This window comes from Anarrhichthys ocellatus, unplaced genomic scaffold (genome assembly GCF_004355925.1).
Source record: "Anarrhichthys ocellatus isolate YVR2014 unplaced genomic scaffold, GSC_Weel_1.0 scaffold110, whole genome shotgun sequence".
Taxonomy (NCBI): domain Eukaryota; kingdom Metazoa; phylum Chordata; class Actinopteri; order Perciformes; family Anarhichadidae; genus Anarrhichthys; species Anarrhichthys ocellatus.
Window position 1 is genome coordinate 637,871 of NW_022280140.1, and position 15,582 is coordinate 653,452.

At 42.1% G+C, this 15,582-nt stretch overlaps 2 protein-coding genes across 2 annotated transcripts in view; both read left to right on the forward strand.

The window, feature by feature from the left end:
• The window catches only part of LOC116399388 (cytochrome c oxidase subunit 6B1-like), a 1,564-nt gene extending 250 nt beyond the window's left edge, over nucleotides 1-1,314 (forward strand). Inside the window, exons 2-3 of the mRNA XM_031876514.1 lie at nucleotides 299-410; nucleotides 1,089-1,314. Coding sequence (XP_031732374.1) covers nucleotides 317-410; nucleotides 1,089-1,189 — 195 coding nt within the window. The 5' untranslated portion in view covers nucleotides 299-316 and the 3' untranslated portion in view covers nucleotides 1,190-1,314. The remainder of the gene's footprint in view (nucleotides 1-298; nucleotides 411-1,088) is intronic.
• A 1,422-nt stretch (nucleotides 1,315-2,736) lies between these two features.
• LOC116399374 (solute carrier family 2, facilitated glucose transporter member 1-like) overlaps nucleotides 2,737-15,582 on the forward strand; it is a 16,983-nt gene continuing 4,137 nt past the window's right edge. Inside the window, exons 1-10 of the mRNA XM_031876492.1 lie at nucleotides 2,737-2,899; nucleotides 3,180-3,293; nucleotides 9,230-9,331; nucleotides 10,164-10,324; nucleotides 10,911-11,151; nucleotides 11,308-11,470; nucleotides 12,743-12,930; nucleotides 14,429-14,533; nucleotides 14,631-14,729; nucleotides 15,107-15,310. Coding sequence (XP_031732352.1) covers nucleotides 3,282-3,293; nucleotides 9,230-9,331; nucleotides 10,164-10,324; nucleotides 10,911-11,151; nucleotides 11,308-11,470; nucleotides 12,743-12,930; nucleotides 14,429-14,533; nucleotides 14,631-14,729; nucleotides 15,107-15,310 — 1,275 coding nt within the window. The 5' untranslated portion in view covers nucleotides 2,737-2,899; nucleotides 3,180-3,281. The remainder of the gene's footprint in view (nucleotides 2,900-3,179; nucleotides 3,294-9,229; nucleotides 9,332-10,163; nucleotides 10,325-10,910; nucleotides 11,152-11,307; nucleotides 11,471-12,742; nucleotides 12,931-14,428; nucleotides 14,534-14,630; nucleotides 14,730-15,106; nucleotides 15,311-15,582) is intronic.

The window sequence follows — 15,582 nt, forward strand, 5'->3', positions numbered from 1 at the left end:
TGTGGTCCCCTGTCTCTCTGCTGTGTCTCTAGTCAGTGTGGTCCCCTCTCTCTCTGGTATGTCTCTATTCAGTGTGGTCCCCTGTCTCTCTGCTGTGTCTCTAGTCAGTGTGGTCCCCTGTCTCTCTGCTGTGTCTCTAGTCAGTGTGGTCCCCTGTCTCTCTGCTGTGTCTCTAGTCAGTGTGGTCTCCTGTCTCTCTGCTGTGTCTCTAGTCAGTGTGGTCTCCTGTCTCTCTGCTGTGTCTCTAGTCAGTGTGGTCCCAGTTTCGAGTGTCTCACACTGTGTTGATCCTCTGCAGAAGTCCAGCAGCTTGAAGATGGAGGAGAAGATCAAGAACTACAGGACGGCTCCATTCGACTCTCACTTCCCAAACACCAACCAGACCCGCAACTGTTTCCAGAACTATCTGGGTAAACAAACACTTCACCGCCTTAGTTAATAAAGTCTCACTGTCCTTGTTTTCCTGACCAGACAATAAAAAGGGCTGAATTTACAAAAAGGAGGCAGATATTTTATCTTAGTCCCTGAATGAATTTGCATAAACATTTGTTTCTACCTTCTTATTTCATATATTCTTGAGTGTCTCTTTCAGGAGAATAATAATGTTCCTTCTGGATAGCTGACGATTGGCCATCTTATGTCAGACGGAGGAGGAGCGATTTGTTCACTTATCTAAGTTAAAACCTGCATTCTCTCTAGTGTCCACCAGGGGGCGACTCCTCTGGTTGTATAGAAGTCTATGAGAAAATGACTCTACTTCTCTCTTGATTTATTACCTCAGTAAACATTGTAAACATGAGTTCATGGTCTCAATCTCTAGTTTCAAGTCTTCTTCAATACAGCATGATGTTCATTCAGTAAATTATAGTTAATTTAGAGTCAAATGGACCATAAAGAGGAGTATGCTTTAGGGCGGGGCTTAATGTGATTGACAGGTTGATAACGCTGTAATCCAAGATGGCGTCCACTTCTCATATACAGTCTGTGTTGCTGTTCCAGTGCTGATTCTTTGGACATTAAAAACTGGGCGTTTATTTCCTCCTCTGACTTTTCTTCTTCTTCTTCTTCTTGCTCTGTTTTCTCTGCAGATTTCCACAGATGCAACAAAGCTCTGTCCTCCAAAGACCAGGACACGGCTCCCTGTGAGTGGTACCAGAGGGTCTTGAGCAGCTGCTTTCTTTTCTTTTGAAAAGTGACATTTATTATTTCTCCACAGTTTAGTTAAATGGTCAGATATTAAATATTAATGTTAAACATTTGTTTAATCGTTCTGTTTCTTTGACATTGATGTGAAGATATATTAATTATTCAACTTTTATTCCAGACTCATGAGTCCATATAGCAACAAACACAAATACAACAAGAATATATAAAATACAATACGAGGACACCAAGTCACAGGTATAATCATTGCAGTTAAAACCTGTCAATTTGTCAAGAAAGCGAAGAAACTAAGGAAATAGATTTTAATTTATTTAGCTTAAAATCACAGTTGCATCAGCGGGCTTCTTAATATTTACAATACGCAAAACCCTCCATCCTATGACCCCATTTGCATCAATAAAAGTTACATTTAAAAGATTTTTTCAAAGTGCAATTGCAATATGTAGTGGCAGTACAAAGTAAAGTTTAAATATATGAAGTAAAATTGTTCAGAATAAAGACATAAAAAATAAAACAACTCATAGCTTTGGCTCCTCAAAGTTTACCAGAAAAATTTGCCACTTTGTGTCAAAACAGGACAAAAACATAAGATTAGATTAAACTTTATTGTCACAGTACAGAGTTTAGTCACTGAGCCAATGAAACGCAGTTTAGCATAAAGAGTGAAGAAAAAAACAGTAAATTTAAGGTTAAAAAAACACAAATTCCAGCTGTTCTGGAGCTTTTGATCACATCACATGATCTTCATCCGCAGATTTAGTTTGCACGCAGGACTTCTCATCCATGTCAACTGTAAAACATTAAATTCAAATGTTCATTCTTGACCTTGGAAACATACAAATAATCTCACCATGAGGTCCGTTTAGCATCTCTTCTGGAGCTTTTGATCACTGAGAGAAGAAACAGATACAATTGAGTTAAGAGTTTTTCACAACTCATTCTGGCACAGCTGAATTGTTGCATAATCTTTCTACACAAACCGTGCGTGATGCACCGTCACCTGACTTTTGTTATAGTCACGAGCAAATCACAAGACTGGAAGAACTGCAGTGTGAGCATTATTTCATATATATCCGTCTTTTATTTCACATTAAAATGGACGGTTTCCTCGTGTTGTGGCTGTTTAAAAGATGTCTGCGAAATGCAAAGAGAAAAAATAATAATGTTTGAAAGGTAATCAATTGTACAACTGGAGCATCATCATCTGAGCAAGTTGCATCAGCATCCGCTGCATCGGCATCAACCCTGCAGCTTCTGTCAAGGTCGCCAGCGAGAGGCATCATGGGAAGGCGAGGAGGACACCGAGAGCGCGAGGGAGGGAGTGGTGTGATGGGGGGGGTGTCACAAATCCCTCAAGACCCTTTAGGACCCGCCCTACCGCGCATGCGCCCACGGTTTCGTCATCTAAACTGACCAAGTAACCGAATAAAGGTCCGCGTCCATAATAGGAGGTGGTCGCGCGCCTCGCCTGCACCTCACGGGATGCGGTGATGATGCACATGAGTCACGGATTTCTGCACGTAGAAGCGGAGGGGCGGGGCCACGTCACGGCATCCCAGCATTCCAGTTTTTCATAGGTTGATGGAGCAGACGGGAGGGGGGGAATGAAATAATAAAAACATTTACGTGCGGTTTACGTGCGTTTCTCCTCGCTGCTCCCGTGTGAGACGAATTCCGAGAGTAAAGGAGGGAGGGTGCTCTGCTGCAGCTCACCGACTTATCTTTGTCACGACAGGTGAGTTCTGCTGCATTTGTCACGTTTCTGCTGCTTTTATGCGTAAAATCTCCTTTCGTGGCCCAGTTTCTGTCTCACTGAGACAGAAAGAGGTCAACTGGACAATGAGTCATCTACATCCACGTCCTGTACTTTATAGCTTTAAATAGTGATCAATACAAACTGCATGATATCGATTAGTAGTGAGAGGGTGAAGGACGGGAGAGCGGTCGTGTCCTGCCCGGCAGAGCCGGCTGGTACCACGGACAGCGCCTAATGTGGTGTGTTTCTTTTCCTGCAGCTGTGCGCGCAGGCGGGCGGGTCCTGCAAATCTTTTTTCTCTCAACCACCACCTGAAGGTCTGCATCAGTTGGAGTAAAAATTCCCGACTGTATACCAGAAGATGGAAGGAAAGGTAAGTGATTTCTGTCTTTCTTCATATTCTATTGAGATCCGGATGTGGTTTTGTTTAGAGGTGGATTGTTTTGTTTTTTAAAGGAAATGTATTTTATCATTGTGACTCCAGTCTGTCTTTACCACTCTAGAGTTCACTGGAGTTGTGATATGTGAATACTGCATGTGTAAGGAGTGTTTCTACATAACGTGAGAGGGCGTTGTGAGTCTGTATGTTTGCCGTTACAACTCTGTGTCACCCACTGCTGCAGACGTGAGACACATCATGTTTGTGATGTTCTCTTCAGTGTGCATGCCTTCGTTTTGATATTGTGGACCAAAAACAAGAGACAGAAGAGAAAAATCATTTTAATTTGACTAATTTATCAAGCAGGCAGCTTTAGATAGACTTAGATTTAGGATTCAAGGTTATAAAGTAATGTTCAAACTTGCATTTCTTCTGCAAACACAGATCAAACAAAATATCTTGAAAAGCGTTGATTGCAGAAAATATTCCTTCAATGCAAAGCAACAGAGTAAACACTATATGAATATGATGATAGATGCGTTATTGAGAAGGCTTAGTATAGCAGAAAATAGACCAGAATGCAATGCAGATACAAGACGCCTCTTCACAACTAAAAAAGCCCACTTTATCTCTCTTACTATGAAACCAAGAAGAAATCATTTTTATTGTCATATACACGAAATTTGCCTTCTGCATTTGACCATCCCTGTATGGGAGCAGTGGGCTGCCAATGACAGGCGCCCAGGGAGCCGGGGGTTCAGTGTCTTGCTCAGGGACACATGACGCGTCCCAGTCGAGGATCAGACAACCCTCTTAACCCAGTGAGCCGCGGTCATCCCTATGACGATACTCTCTGCACGTACCCATGTTGACACCCTTCCTCTGGGGTTTGCTCGAGGGAGCGGTAGAACGTCAAATTAGAAGTAGTGAATCTATTTGGTGATGTCGGTGATTTTACTCTGGTGCTACAATGTCTGGCTGTGGTCGTTCTATGTAAATGTGCTTTTGTTTGTTTCTTCATTATTAATATTATTAATTATTTGTTGAATATATTTGTCCTTCGTTTCTGTCTGGCTGTGTGTTTCTCTCTCTCGGCTGTAAAAGATATTTTGATCTCAATGCTGTTGTGTGTTAAAACGTAGATGATAGGAGCAGGACGTTGTGGTTGTTTTGTCTCTTTTTTAGTTATTTTGTGCCTCTTTGTGGTTATTTTGTATCTATGTTGTTATATTTTCTCCATAATTGTTTTGGACCTTTTTGCAGTCGTTTTGTGTCTCTTTGTAGTTTTGTTTTTCTTTGTAGTTGTTTTGTGTCTCTTTTGTAGTTGCTCTCTTTTTGGCCATGTTGTGTGACTTTGCCATCGGTTTGGTCTTTCTGTGGTCATTTCTTTCTGTAGTTGTTTTTTATCTTTTTGTGTGTGGTTTGTGTTCATGTTATGTCTCTTTGTGGTCTCATTGTGTCTGTTGCAGCTGTTTGGCTTCTCTTTCGAGTTGTTTTGGTCTTGTTGGTTCTCTTTGTAGTAGTTTTATGATTATGTGGGCATTTGGAGTCTCTTTCTGGTAACTACGTGTCTCTTTGATTGACATTTTGTGAAGGCCAGGGGTCCTTGACACTTTGGGCCCCTGGGCCTGAGCCTGGTAGACCCCGTCAGAAATCCATCCATCCATGAATAATGTGTAGTAGTAAATTTAGTAGCACAAATGTGTGTTATTGTGTTGCTACGCATATGTATTCTATACATTCATCGTCCTGTCGTGCTCTGACTCGGCGTCCTGCTCTCATGGCTCGTGCTGAATATTGACGAGCTCATCATCACACGACCCTCCCGCTGAAGTCCAGCCTGAAACGTTATCGAATTCATCCACAAAAACAGCTCGATACATCCACCCTTCCTCCTGGTTTCCTCCAAAGTTGAGTTGATTGTCTCGCTGCTGGCTGGATGTAGGTCACATGTAGTTACTGGCTGTGTGTGTGTGTGTGTGTGTGTGTGTGTGTCCACACCCACATGCACCATTGCAGTAAACTATAGTGTCACTTTAGTGTGTGAGACCCTGCTGCATGGGTGCATGCGTTACGTGCCGTGGTTTCTTTTCAGCCTGTGTCATTAACAATCTTACCTCCAGGCTGTTGCCACAGAGACGAAGGAAGGAAGGAAGGAAGGAAGGAGGGAGGGAGGGAGGGGGGAGGGAGGGATATGGACATTCGTAGATGGATGGATGGATGGAGGGGGCAAAGTGAAAGGGAGACAGCTTTATTGAGGTGAGCAGAAAGATAACGACATCGCTTTCAGATAATAAATGAAGAGTGTGGAGTTTAATAAGGGCAGTTGGTTCCATTGTTTTTCATGTGCAGACACCAGAAAAAAAGAAATCCTGTTGACTTTTTGTCAAATCTGAGTGTTCCAGCTCAAAGGCCACACACGTATTAGGCTGGAATGGTGTCATCATGACACCGGTTACCATAGTAACGCAGCATCTGTTCATCAAATGTGGGAGCTCTGCAGCAGGCGGCTAAACGCAGAAGTTCGTCTGGAGCTTAAATCCATGCCTCGTGGAACATCCTTCAGCTTGTATTCCTAGATTTCTGTCGTGTTTTTGCTCTTTTTTGCAATCCTTTTCATGTTAGCACCTTTGATATTAAAATGATTGATATCCAATAATATGTAATATATCATAAGATCAAAGAGGATTTCAGCTGTTTGAACAAAGGATTTGTTACCAAAATAATAAAACTCGATTGCACTTCACAGATGCCCAGAAAGATCTAAACAGAAATGGTAACGTGTCACTAAAAAGCAGCTGAATTGGTATTTGGCCCGTCACACACCGTTGTAATCGATCCTTACCTGACACGTTTAGGCTGCCGTCATGTGACCAATCATTCCTACTGAGTCACTGTGACTTGACAAAAAAACAAAACACAGTCGATGAGGGAGACAGAGAGAAAAGAGGAAGGTGGATTTATACAGCCGTGTGTGTGTGTGTGTGTGTGTGTGTGTGTGTGTGTGTGTGTGTGTGTGTGTGTCGTTATTGATATATACATTTTTTATCTCCCAGCCCTACCAAACGTCTTTGGACGCAGACTGGGATTAAAATAGAAATGATGTAATCTGTTTTCCAGATTACTTTGGTGAAGGTACAGTGCATTCATTCTGAACCACTATATATATTTTATAATCTTTTTAAAATGTTGTTAGAATTTATCTTTACTGAATTTGAAGAATTTATTGATGAGAGAAAATATAAAGACGAGATTCTGAGATCCACATCAAGAGCAGACATCAGTGCGTTTGCAGACGGACCCAGATAAATGTAGCGGCTGTTAGTCTGTGTCGGCTGACCGGATTATTGATCGCTCGTAAATGTCACCGAAATCCTCAGGGAACGTATTCAGGGAATTTATGCAAATGAAGGGAGGCAGCAAAAACAGTGAAAAGGCTTTTTGTCCTAAGAGAAGATTTCATTAACCTTGAGAGCTGGAAAACATCTTGGTCTTAGAAAGAGGTTGATTCACCGGATGAACGCAAAGATCTGAGATGTTTACAGACAAAGTCTTTAAGACAAAGACCGAGAAGGTTTAGGAGTGACTGACTCCTGCTGTAGCTTTGCTTCAGGCACAAACTAACATGTCACAGGTGAAAGATTCTGTTCCCTCCTCCACCTCATCCGTTATGGTCACACATCAGGACGCCTCCTCGTGTGTTATCACTTATTTAAAAGGCGTCATGACTCATCTCACGGCTCGCTGGTTCATTTCAAGGCTGAAACGGGGAGTTTCTGAGATGTTTGCAGAGAAAGTAAATGTGACATTTTTACAACCAGGGTCCCTAAAAAAATGAAGTGCTTCCATTTCACCTCTATCTACCTGCTTATATAGTTTTATTACCTTATTTCTGGCCTTCGAATCGACTGCAGAACGTAAGATAAATCATGCTGAGCTTTTCCAATCGCTCCTTTAAATAAACCCACTTTGCCCTTCAAATCATTTCCCATAGCCTACGTGTTTCTCTCTCTCGTCCTCTGATTGGTCCTCTGTGGCCGACGCCCATCTGGCTACAGTGAATCTTGAGAAGTGCAGTCTACGCTAATATTACCTGACCTCGCGCTGGTGATGTCGTACCAAGGGCAGCGGATCACCTGAGGCCTCTCCAGGCGTCCATACTGTCTCATATAACAGCTGCACATTCTGCCGCATCAGCAGCGAGTCCCTTTTTAATACTGACTTACAGACACCAGCGGAAACAAAGACACAGTGGCCTAATTTACGCTGCTGTGACCCAACTTGACCCGCCGGGATTTTAATATAAATATAAGTATATATGAGATTAATCTAGATCTTTGATCTTTGTTGACCTCCAGTAACTCCACTGCTAAATGTAAATGAACATTCCTGATACTTCTGGAGAAACTAAACCACTTTCAAACACCAGCATCCATCTGCTTTTTGAAAATGACACACGCTCATCGTTATTTACTATGAATGCATCTGATGGAGGCTCACAGAGGCTCAGACGTTAATCTCACCGTCATGACGCCAGTGGCGGCTCCTTTGATACTGATCTCATTACGAGGAGATGAATCGATGGCGTTATGGGGGCCGGGGCTCCGAATCAGGTGGACGGCTTCTTTATTGAATTTCATCTGCATTGAGCGGATTTATGTTTGAAAAAGAAAAAGCAGTCGATCACAGAGACAGTTGCTTTACCTTGAAAGCCTCCAAGGTTGAATGGAAATAATACATTCTGTAGTTCATCTCAGGTTTAATTTTGTTGTCGGGTGTCTCGACACCCAAGGTGAACAGGGTAAAAAGAATAATAATGATAATAATACATGCCATGAAATTTCCCCGTTATGTTTAGATATGCAAATGAGGCATTATATAATTAAATATGTGCTAATTTGCATACATTTCATTCAGAACATAATACTGAACTTTGGATAAAGCCAGGTTTCCTTTTGTTTATTTATCAGAGTCAAAGGTTTTTACAGAGGGAATGTTGTTTACCTCTTTGTATCATTCAATAAATAGGAAAAATCACAAACATCTATTTTCATAATGTTTTTATTAATAAAACGTTGTATAAATGAGTGTGTGAGTGATGTGTGAACAAACCCCTCTGTGTGAACCTTCAGCACACAGAGAGGAATGAACGAGTGAAGTTTGGTGAATGTAAGAGCTGCTGAAGTGGAGATTTATCATCAGAGTCTGAGAACAAACTCATTTAGAGGAAACGTCCTTTAAAGAGACGTTTAGTTCCATTACAGACATTTAGAGACTCTACAGGTGAATAGGGTCACAACATGAACTCACAGATATCACCATGAATCTTCACCACTTCATTACTCACATTAGGACAAATATGTATTGTATTACAAGTTTTATGAAACGTTATGTTAAAATATTCAAACGAGGCTTTATCTAATGTTAACTTTTGGTGATTTTAGGAGAAATCTACAGACGCAAACAGATAAAGTATTAAAATCAACAACTAAATGTGTGTTCTGGATGCAAAATATACTAAAATCTCAAAATTGACAAGTGCAGGAAAAACAACTGTTTTTGGTCTCACCTTCATAGTTTTTACTCAACTCATTATTCATGACAGATACTCTGATGTTTACATGAAAAGCATTAAGAGCCGATGTGTCATGAGGATTCTAGTATAAACATGATGTCTGATATTATTGTTCATGCGTCACTGACCTGTCTGCCGTCAGCATCACAGTTTTATTGAATCTGTATTCCGGCCGCAATTACTGGAAATCTCATTATGAGCTCAGATTTCATGTTCATTATGTCTCTCTCTCTTTGTCTCCTTCCTCCACCTTTACTTTTATCTCCGCATCCGTCTCCATTTTATGTTTGCTTTCTTCACGCTTCTTCTTTTCCTCTTCTTCCTGACATTGTCTCCTCCTTCTCTCTCGCTGCAGGAAAAGCAGGTAACAGGTTATCTCCTGTTCTCTCTCGGCACGGCTGTCATCGGATCTCTGCAGTTTGGTTACAACACGGGAGTCATCAACGCTCCGGAGCAGGTTGGTGGTCAGTTGGTATTTCACATCACAAGTGTGTTTGTTGCCTAAATCTGAAGGCTCTCTGGCTGAACATGCACGCAGTCTGAACCTTAGCTTCTCCAGATGTGAACAGCAGCTATTTGTAAAGGTAAACATCTGCAAATCATGTGACGTGAAGTCAAACAACCCAGCTGGTGATTGATGCCTGAAAAACCAAAACCAAAGAGATAAGAGAGGAGTGGTGCAGCTTTACATCGGATTATTGAGTAGAACAGATTTAAAGCTTAAAGACTTTCCCTACAGCAATACATCTGCTTCTACTTATAATAATACTTCTTCTACTGAAGATACTTCTTCTACTGATGAAACTACTTCTAAAAATGATGATACTACTGCTTCTACTACCAATACTACTTCTTCTACTGACGATACTTCTGCTTCTACTTGCAATACTACTTCTTCGGCTGCAATACGTCTGCTTCTACTTATAATAATACTTCTTCTCCTGAAGATACTTCTTCTACTGATGAAACTACTTCTACTACTACCAATACTACTTATTCTACTGATGATACTTCTGCTTCTACTTGCAATACTACTTCTTCTACTGACGAAACTACTTCTTCTACTGACAATACTAATGCTTCTATATACAATAGTACTACTGTTGTTATACTACTGCTATTCAAGCTGCTAAAACTGCTGCAACTACTGACAATACTACTATGTCTACTGTTATCCATTCTGCCAGTACTACTACTAATACTACGATGACTGTCTGCAGACCTCAGTGCACTTCTGTCTTTGAATACAGGAAAGATTTATCTGTTTGTTCATCTCTCCCTGCCACCAGAAACTGCGATCTTTCTTCAACGATACCTGGGTAGAGCGTTATGGCGTGCCCATCACGCCGGGGGTCTGCACCATCGTCTGGAGCGTCTCCGTCGCCATCTTCAGTGTGGGCGGCATGGTGGGCTCCTTCAGCGTGGGCGTCATGGCAAACCGTTTTGGCAGGTAGGGAATCAAATGTCATACGGTCTGTTGAATGCACAGGTAGAAATGTCTGTTTTGCATCTTGATTATCGGGGTTATTCTGGGACATATTCAATGTCATTATCCGGTATTTGCTTTGGGGCTTTTGTTGTTCCCTTCATGGCTCTGTGTGTTTCCTGTGTGGTTCAGCTGAGCTGTCACAAGCCATTAGTCCTAATTAAGCTCGTGGAGGATGTCTGTCTTTAAGACCGCTGCTCGGCTCTAATGTTCCTCCGTTCCTCCATTTGCCTCTGAGTTTTACCCTGTGCATCAAAACGCAATCAGTTTCTTTCTTTCTGTGGTGAGCCTGATGTTTTCACCGCTGCCATGAATGTGTTTTCCAGATACAACAAACAGATACAGTGATTTCTAAAGTCAGGCTAGGTGGTTTTGTTGCCTAAATCTAATTTTCATTTTGTATGTAGTCCCGAAATAAACAAGCATTTTGTGACTATTTCAAGAACTGCTTTGAGCCTGTGAGCCTCTGAGCTCTTCCCAAAACTAAAACCATTTTTTTCTCAGTAAAAGAAACTGATGCTCTCCTCCTCCTCCTCCTCCTCCTCCTCAGGCGTCGCTCCATGTTCCTGGTGAACAGCCTGGCGGTGATCGGTGGCCTCCTCATGGGCTTCTCCACCATCTGCTCGTCCTATGAGATGGTGATCGCCGGTCGCCTGGTCATCGGCCTCTTCTGCGGTCTCTTCACCGGCCTGACCCCCATGTATGTGGGCGAGGTGTCACCCACGCCCCTCCGTGGGGCCTTCGGCACTCTCCACCAGCTCGGTGTGGTGGTGGGCATCCTGATCGCTCAGGTCAGCAGGAACCTCACGTTTAATGACCCAACAGATGTGGATTTATACCATTTCTTACTATATAATCCAGTTAGCTACACCACAGATTTTGACTTTAGATGGATTAATCAGCTTTGCTGTGACTCTGATCCAGCTGTTGTGGCTCTTGGTGTTTAGATCTTTGGTCTGGAGGCTCTGCTGGGCTCAGCCAAGCTGTGGCCCCTGCTGCTGTCCCTCACGGTGGCCCCGGCTGTGCTGCAGTGCATCCTGCTGCCCTTCTGTCCAGAGAGCCCTCGCTTCCTGCTCATCAACCTGAAACAGGAGGAGGAAGCACGCAAAGGTACGCACTGATACTGCTACGATACTTCTGCTTGACAATACTACTTCTTCCACAGACGATAATATTGCTTCTATTGACAATACTACTTCTTCTACTGACGATACTTCTGCTTCTACTTACAATAGTACTACTGTTACTGCTATACCACTGCCATTTAGGCTGCTATTACTGCAACTATTTCCATTTCTACAGCGCCACTAGAACATTGTGCTGCAGGCATTGCCTTTACTGCCACCACTAAAACCAAGTCTACTACTACTTCTACCGCTGCTATTACTGCTACAACTATGAACACATCTACTTGTACTGCTGCTGCTGTCACCTCTACCATCTGTACTACTACCACTGCTTATTCTACAGTAACCACTGCTTTGATCACTGCTACAAAACTACGAAGTAATGAAGGAAAAAGAGAAAGACAGACGTGTCCAAGGCAGAAAAAGAGCCGATGAATGAGTGCGAAAAACAGAAACGCTAACCCAGAAAACCGAGAGACTGGGAGACATCGATACTTAACAGGTACACAGGGTGAGATCAGGTGAGACGGGATCATTTCGCAGCTTCAAAGAGTCCTTGAACAGGCAGAAGGTTTTGGCATCTGTTCAACACACTGCAGCCTGTCGGGGTCGACTCTCAGGCTCTGACCCACTTCTCCTTCACACTGCTCATCTGACACAAACACATGGCCAGTTAGCAGCCACGTCATAGTTTGCGACTGTGTGGCGTTTGTGGTGTTGACAGCAAAATTTGTTTTTTCTGCTCTTTTCTTTGTGAAGATAAAGAATCTGATGCGCCTCTTGTTGACTAACAGCTGAACCAAAAAGGGCGACTAACAGGTCACTGAACTGATTGTGTCACTGCAGAGTTTTAGGATAATATGAGTCAGTATACCGTACGAGTATTTGGCCACTTTAAAGCCGCCGTGTGTGGGATTTGTATGTGATTAAAGCGCCTTTAAAATGAGTTTGTAGGAGATCAGACAGTCCTGCTGAACAATGGCAATTCATGTCAGTGTCCTTGGGTCAGATGTGTGGGGTTTGAGGTGGTCTGTCTACCACATTGTCTTCTCTTGTACAACCAGTAGAGGTTGCCATAGATAAAAATCTAATAGTGGCGTTTTTACTTTTTTTTTTTTATAACTTTATTGGATATAATCCATTGGAGAGCTACAAAGAAATGAGTTGAAAGGTGAGGGATGAGAGTTTCACGCCTCAACTCAAAACAGGGATATTGCGATCACATGGTCATCATTTGTTTGCGTTCTGTTGACAGCGCTGGTGCGCCTGCGCGGTAGCGAGAACGTGAGCAAAGACCTGCAGGAGATGAAGGAGGAGAGCGCCAAGATGGCCATGGAGAAGAAGGTGACCATCCTCGAGCTCTTCCGCTCGCCGGCGTATCGACAGCCACTCCTCATCGCCGTCATGCTGCAGCTCTCCCAGCAGCTGTCAGGGATCAACGCTGTGAGTCAGCAGCAGGCAGCATGTCCACACACACACACACACACACACACACACACACACACACACATACATACAAATACACACTTATACACTCTGTCAACATCTACTCGTTCCTCTGGTCTACTTCAAAAAATACACATAATAAATCAACACATACACATACAGTACATATTACAGTTAAAGCATTAATGTCACCTGTTAAGCAGTGGTGGAAAGTAACTAAGTACATTTACTCAAGTACTATACTTACATGGAATTTTGAGGTACTTACTTGAGTATTTCCATCTTTTGCTACACATCTACTCCACTCTTACGTATCTTAAGTATTTAAAATCAGCATAACCTTTACCAGCTGCAACAGTAAAGTGCTGAACACATTAATGCATCAATAATTATAGTCCAATAATATAATATGCATTATTCTGAAATGAGAAATTCTGCATGATGAGTACTTTCACTTCCTTCACTTTTACTGCAGTAAGACTTTGAAGAGTCAGGTTCTTGTTTCTTGAGTCAGGGGTCGGTTGTGTTTTGAACATGATTATGTGATTGGACCTTACTTAAATTGGCTCTGAATAGGAATTACGGTAAATACCTTAAAATGTGAATAAGAATTGTCATTAGCGTGGTTTAGAAACTATGAAAAATCAGCTGGAGGTGCTCAAGAAAATAACTAGTGCTGGGCAACGATTACAATTTTTAATCGCATTGTTAAGTGCAACATTCAATAATGAATTCAAAAGTAGTGTATTGCGCACTTTTATTTTAAAAGTACTGCTATATGAACAAAAGTGCAATAATATTTGACTTGCAAACACTTTAGACAAATAAGGTTCTTTTTAACAGCAGTATTCCCTTTACACAGTAGCAGTTATAATACAGTTATAATGATTGTGATAATAGATATTCAGCCAGTGTTCATAACTTTATGTGTGTAAGAGATGCAATTTGAAATCTGAAACCTCTCAACGTCATGTTTTTTCCTTTTTTTATGTTTGATAAATTCTCAGTAGCGATAACTAAATGATATGCTGATTATACATATTCCAAACAAAAACACTTTAAAAACTCTAAAAAAATAATTAGTTTTTGCTATTTTTGGTATTTTGGTCAGACACATATGCAAAGCTGATTACCGTAATATGTGTGGTATTTGTTATAAATGTACGTTGTTACATAGAGGGTGATAAGAAGCTGTACATGGAGGGACTTAGGACCCAGGGGAATGTAGGTGAAGGAAACAGGAAGAGACGGAAGTGACGCCACACAAACAGCTGTTCACCGCTCACTGCCAGCCGGTTCTGGTGTTCAACATGTCCGCTTAGTAATAAAAAAAAAAACTGCGTTAACGCGCAATAAAATAATTGTCGGCGTTAATTAATGAATGCGTTAACGCGATAATAACGCGTTAACTTGCCCAGCCCTAAAAATAACATAAAACACATTTATTTGAATTTAGTTATAAAACGTGTATTTTCTCCTCTCCGTGTCCCCTCAGGTGTTCTACTACTCGACGGGCATCTTTGAGTCAGCCGGCGTGAAGCAGCCCATCTACGCCACCATCGGAGCAGGCATCGTCAATGTCGTCTTCACCGTGGTTTCTGTGAGTGACACCGGCCTGTTTGTCTTTCTCCCTGCGTGTGGTTTTTTTGTGCATTGTTCAGCGGCTCATCACCGACCCCATGTGTCTTGTCCTGCAGCTCTTCCTGGTGGAGAAGGCGGGACGAAGGACGCTGCACCTCCTGGGATTGGGAGGAATGGCGATCAGCGCTGTGCTCATGACCATCTCCCTCCTGCTGGTGAGTTCAACATTATGGTAATGTTGGGATGAACTGTCCCTTTAACTTTCCGATAAAACTACTAATTACTACGGCTTTAAACTCAGAATTTGGACTTTGAGATTGATCTCAAAACTCCAATAAGTCCTTCCCAACAAAGTAATACATAAAACATATGTGCAGTATGTTGCACATATGTCTTTAAATCACAAGGCGTTACTCTTTCGTTTGGTTACAAAGAACACAGAGCAGATTGAATAAAGTAATTATCAAAGGTTATGAACAACCTTCAAAGTCAGTAAGAACTGTGTCTTCATTAGATGTCATTATTTATTTTCTTGTCTTCCTCTTCCTCTCTCTCTCTCTCTCTCTCTCTCTCTGTCTCTCTGTCTGAGCAGAAGGACATTCCCGTTATGAGCTACATGGCCATCGTCGCCGTCATGCTGTTCGTGGCCATGTTTGAGATGGGCCCCGGTCCCATCCCGTGGTTCATTGTGGCCGAGCTGTTCTCCCAGGGGCCCCGCCCCGCCGCCATGGCTGTGGCCGGATGCTGCAACTGGACGGCCAACTTCCTGGTTGGAATGAGCTTCCCCAAACTAGTGGTAAGTCCTGGTTTGGGTTCAGTTAGGATGTCTATTCTTTTATTTGTCTTTGTCTTCTTTTGTTATAAAGGTTTTTGTTGTATTCTACTGTTGTCTTGGGTTGATTTTTTACCATTTTTTGCTGTTTTGTAATTTATAAAGTATTTTAATCATCAGATTAGCTTGATTTCCTTCTGTCTTTCCTTTTCTGTTGTCTTTGACTTTTTCCTTCTCTTTTATATTTTATATACACAAGATAGATACACAGACAGACAGACAGATGCACGGACAGA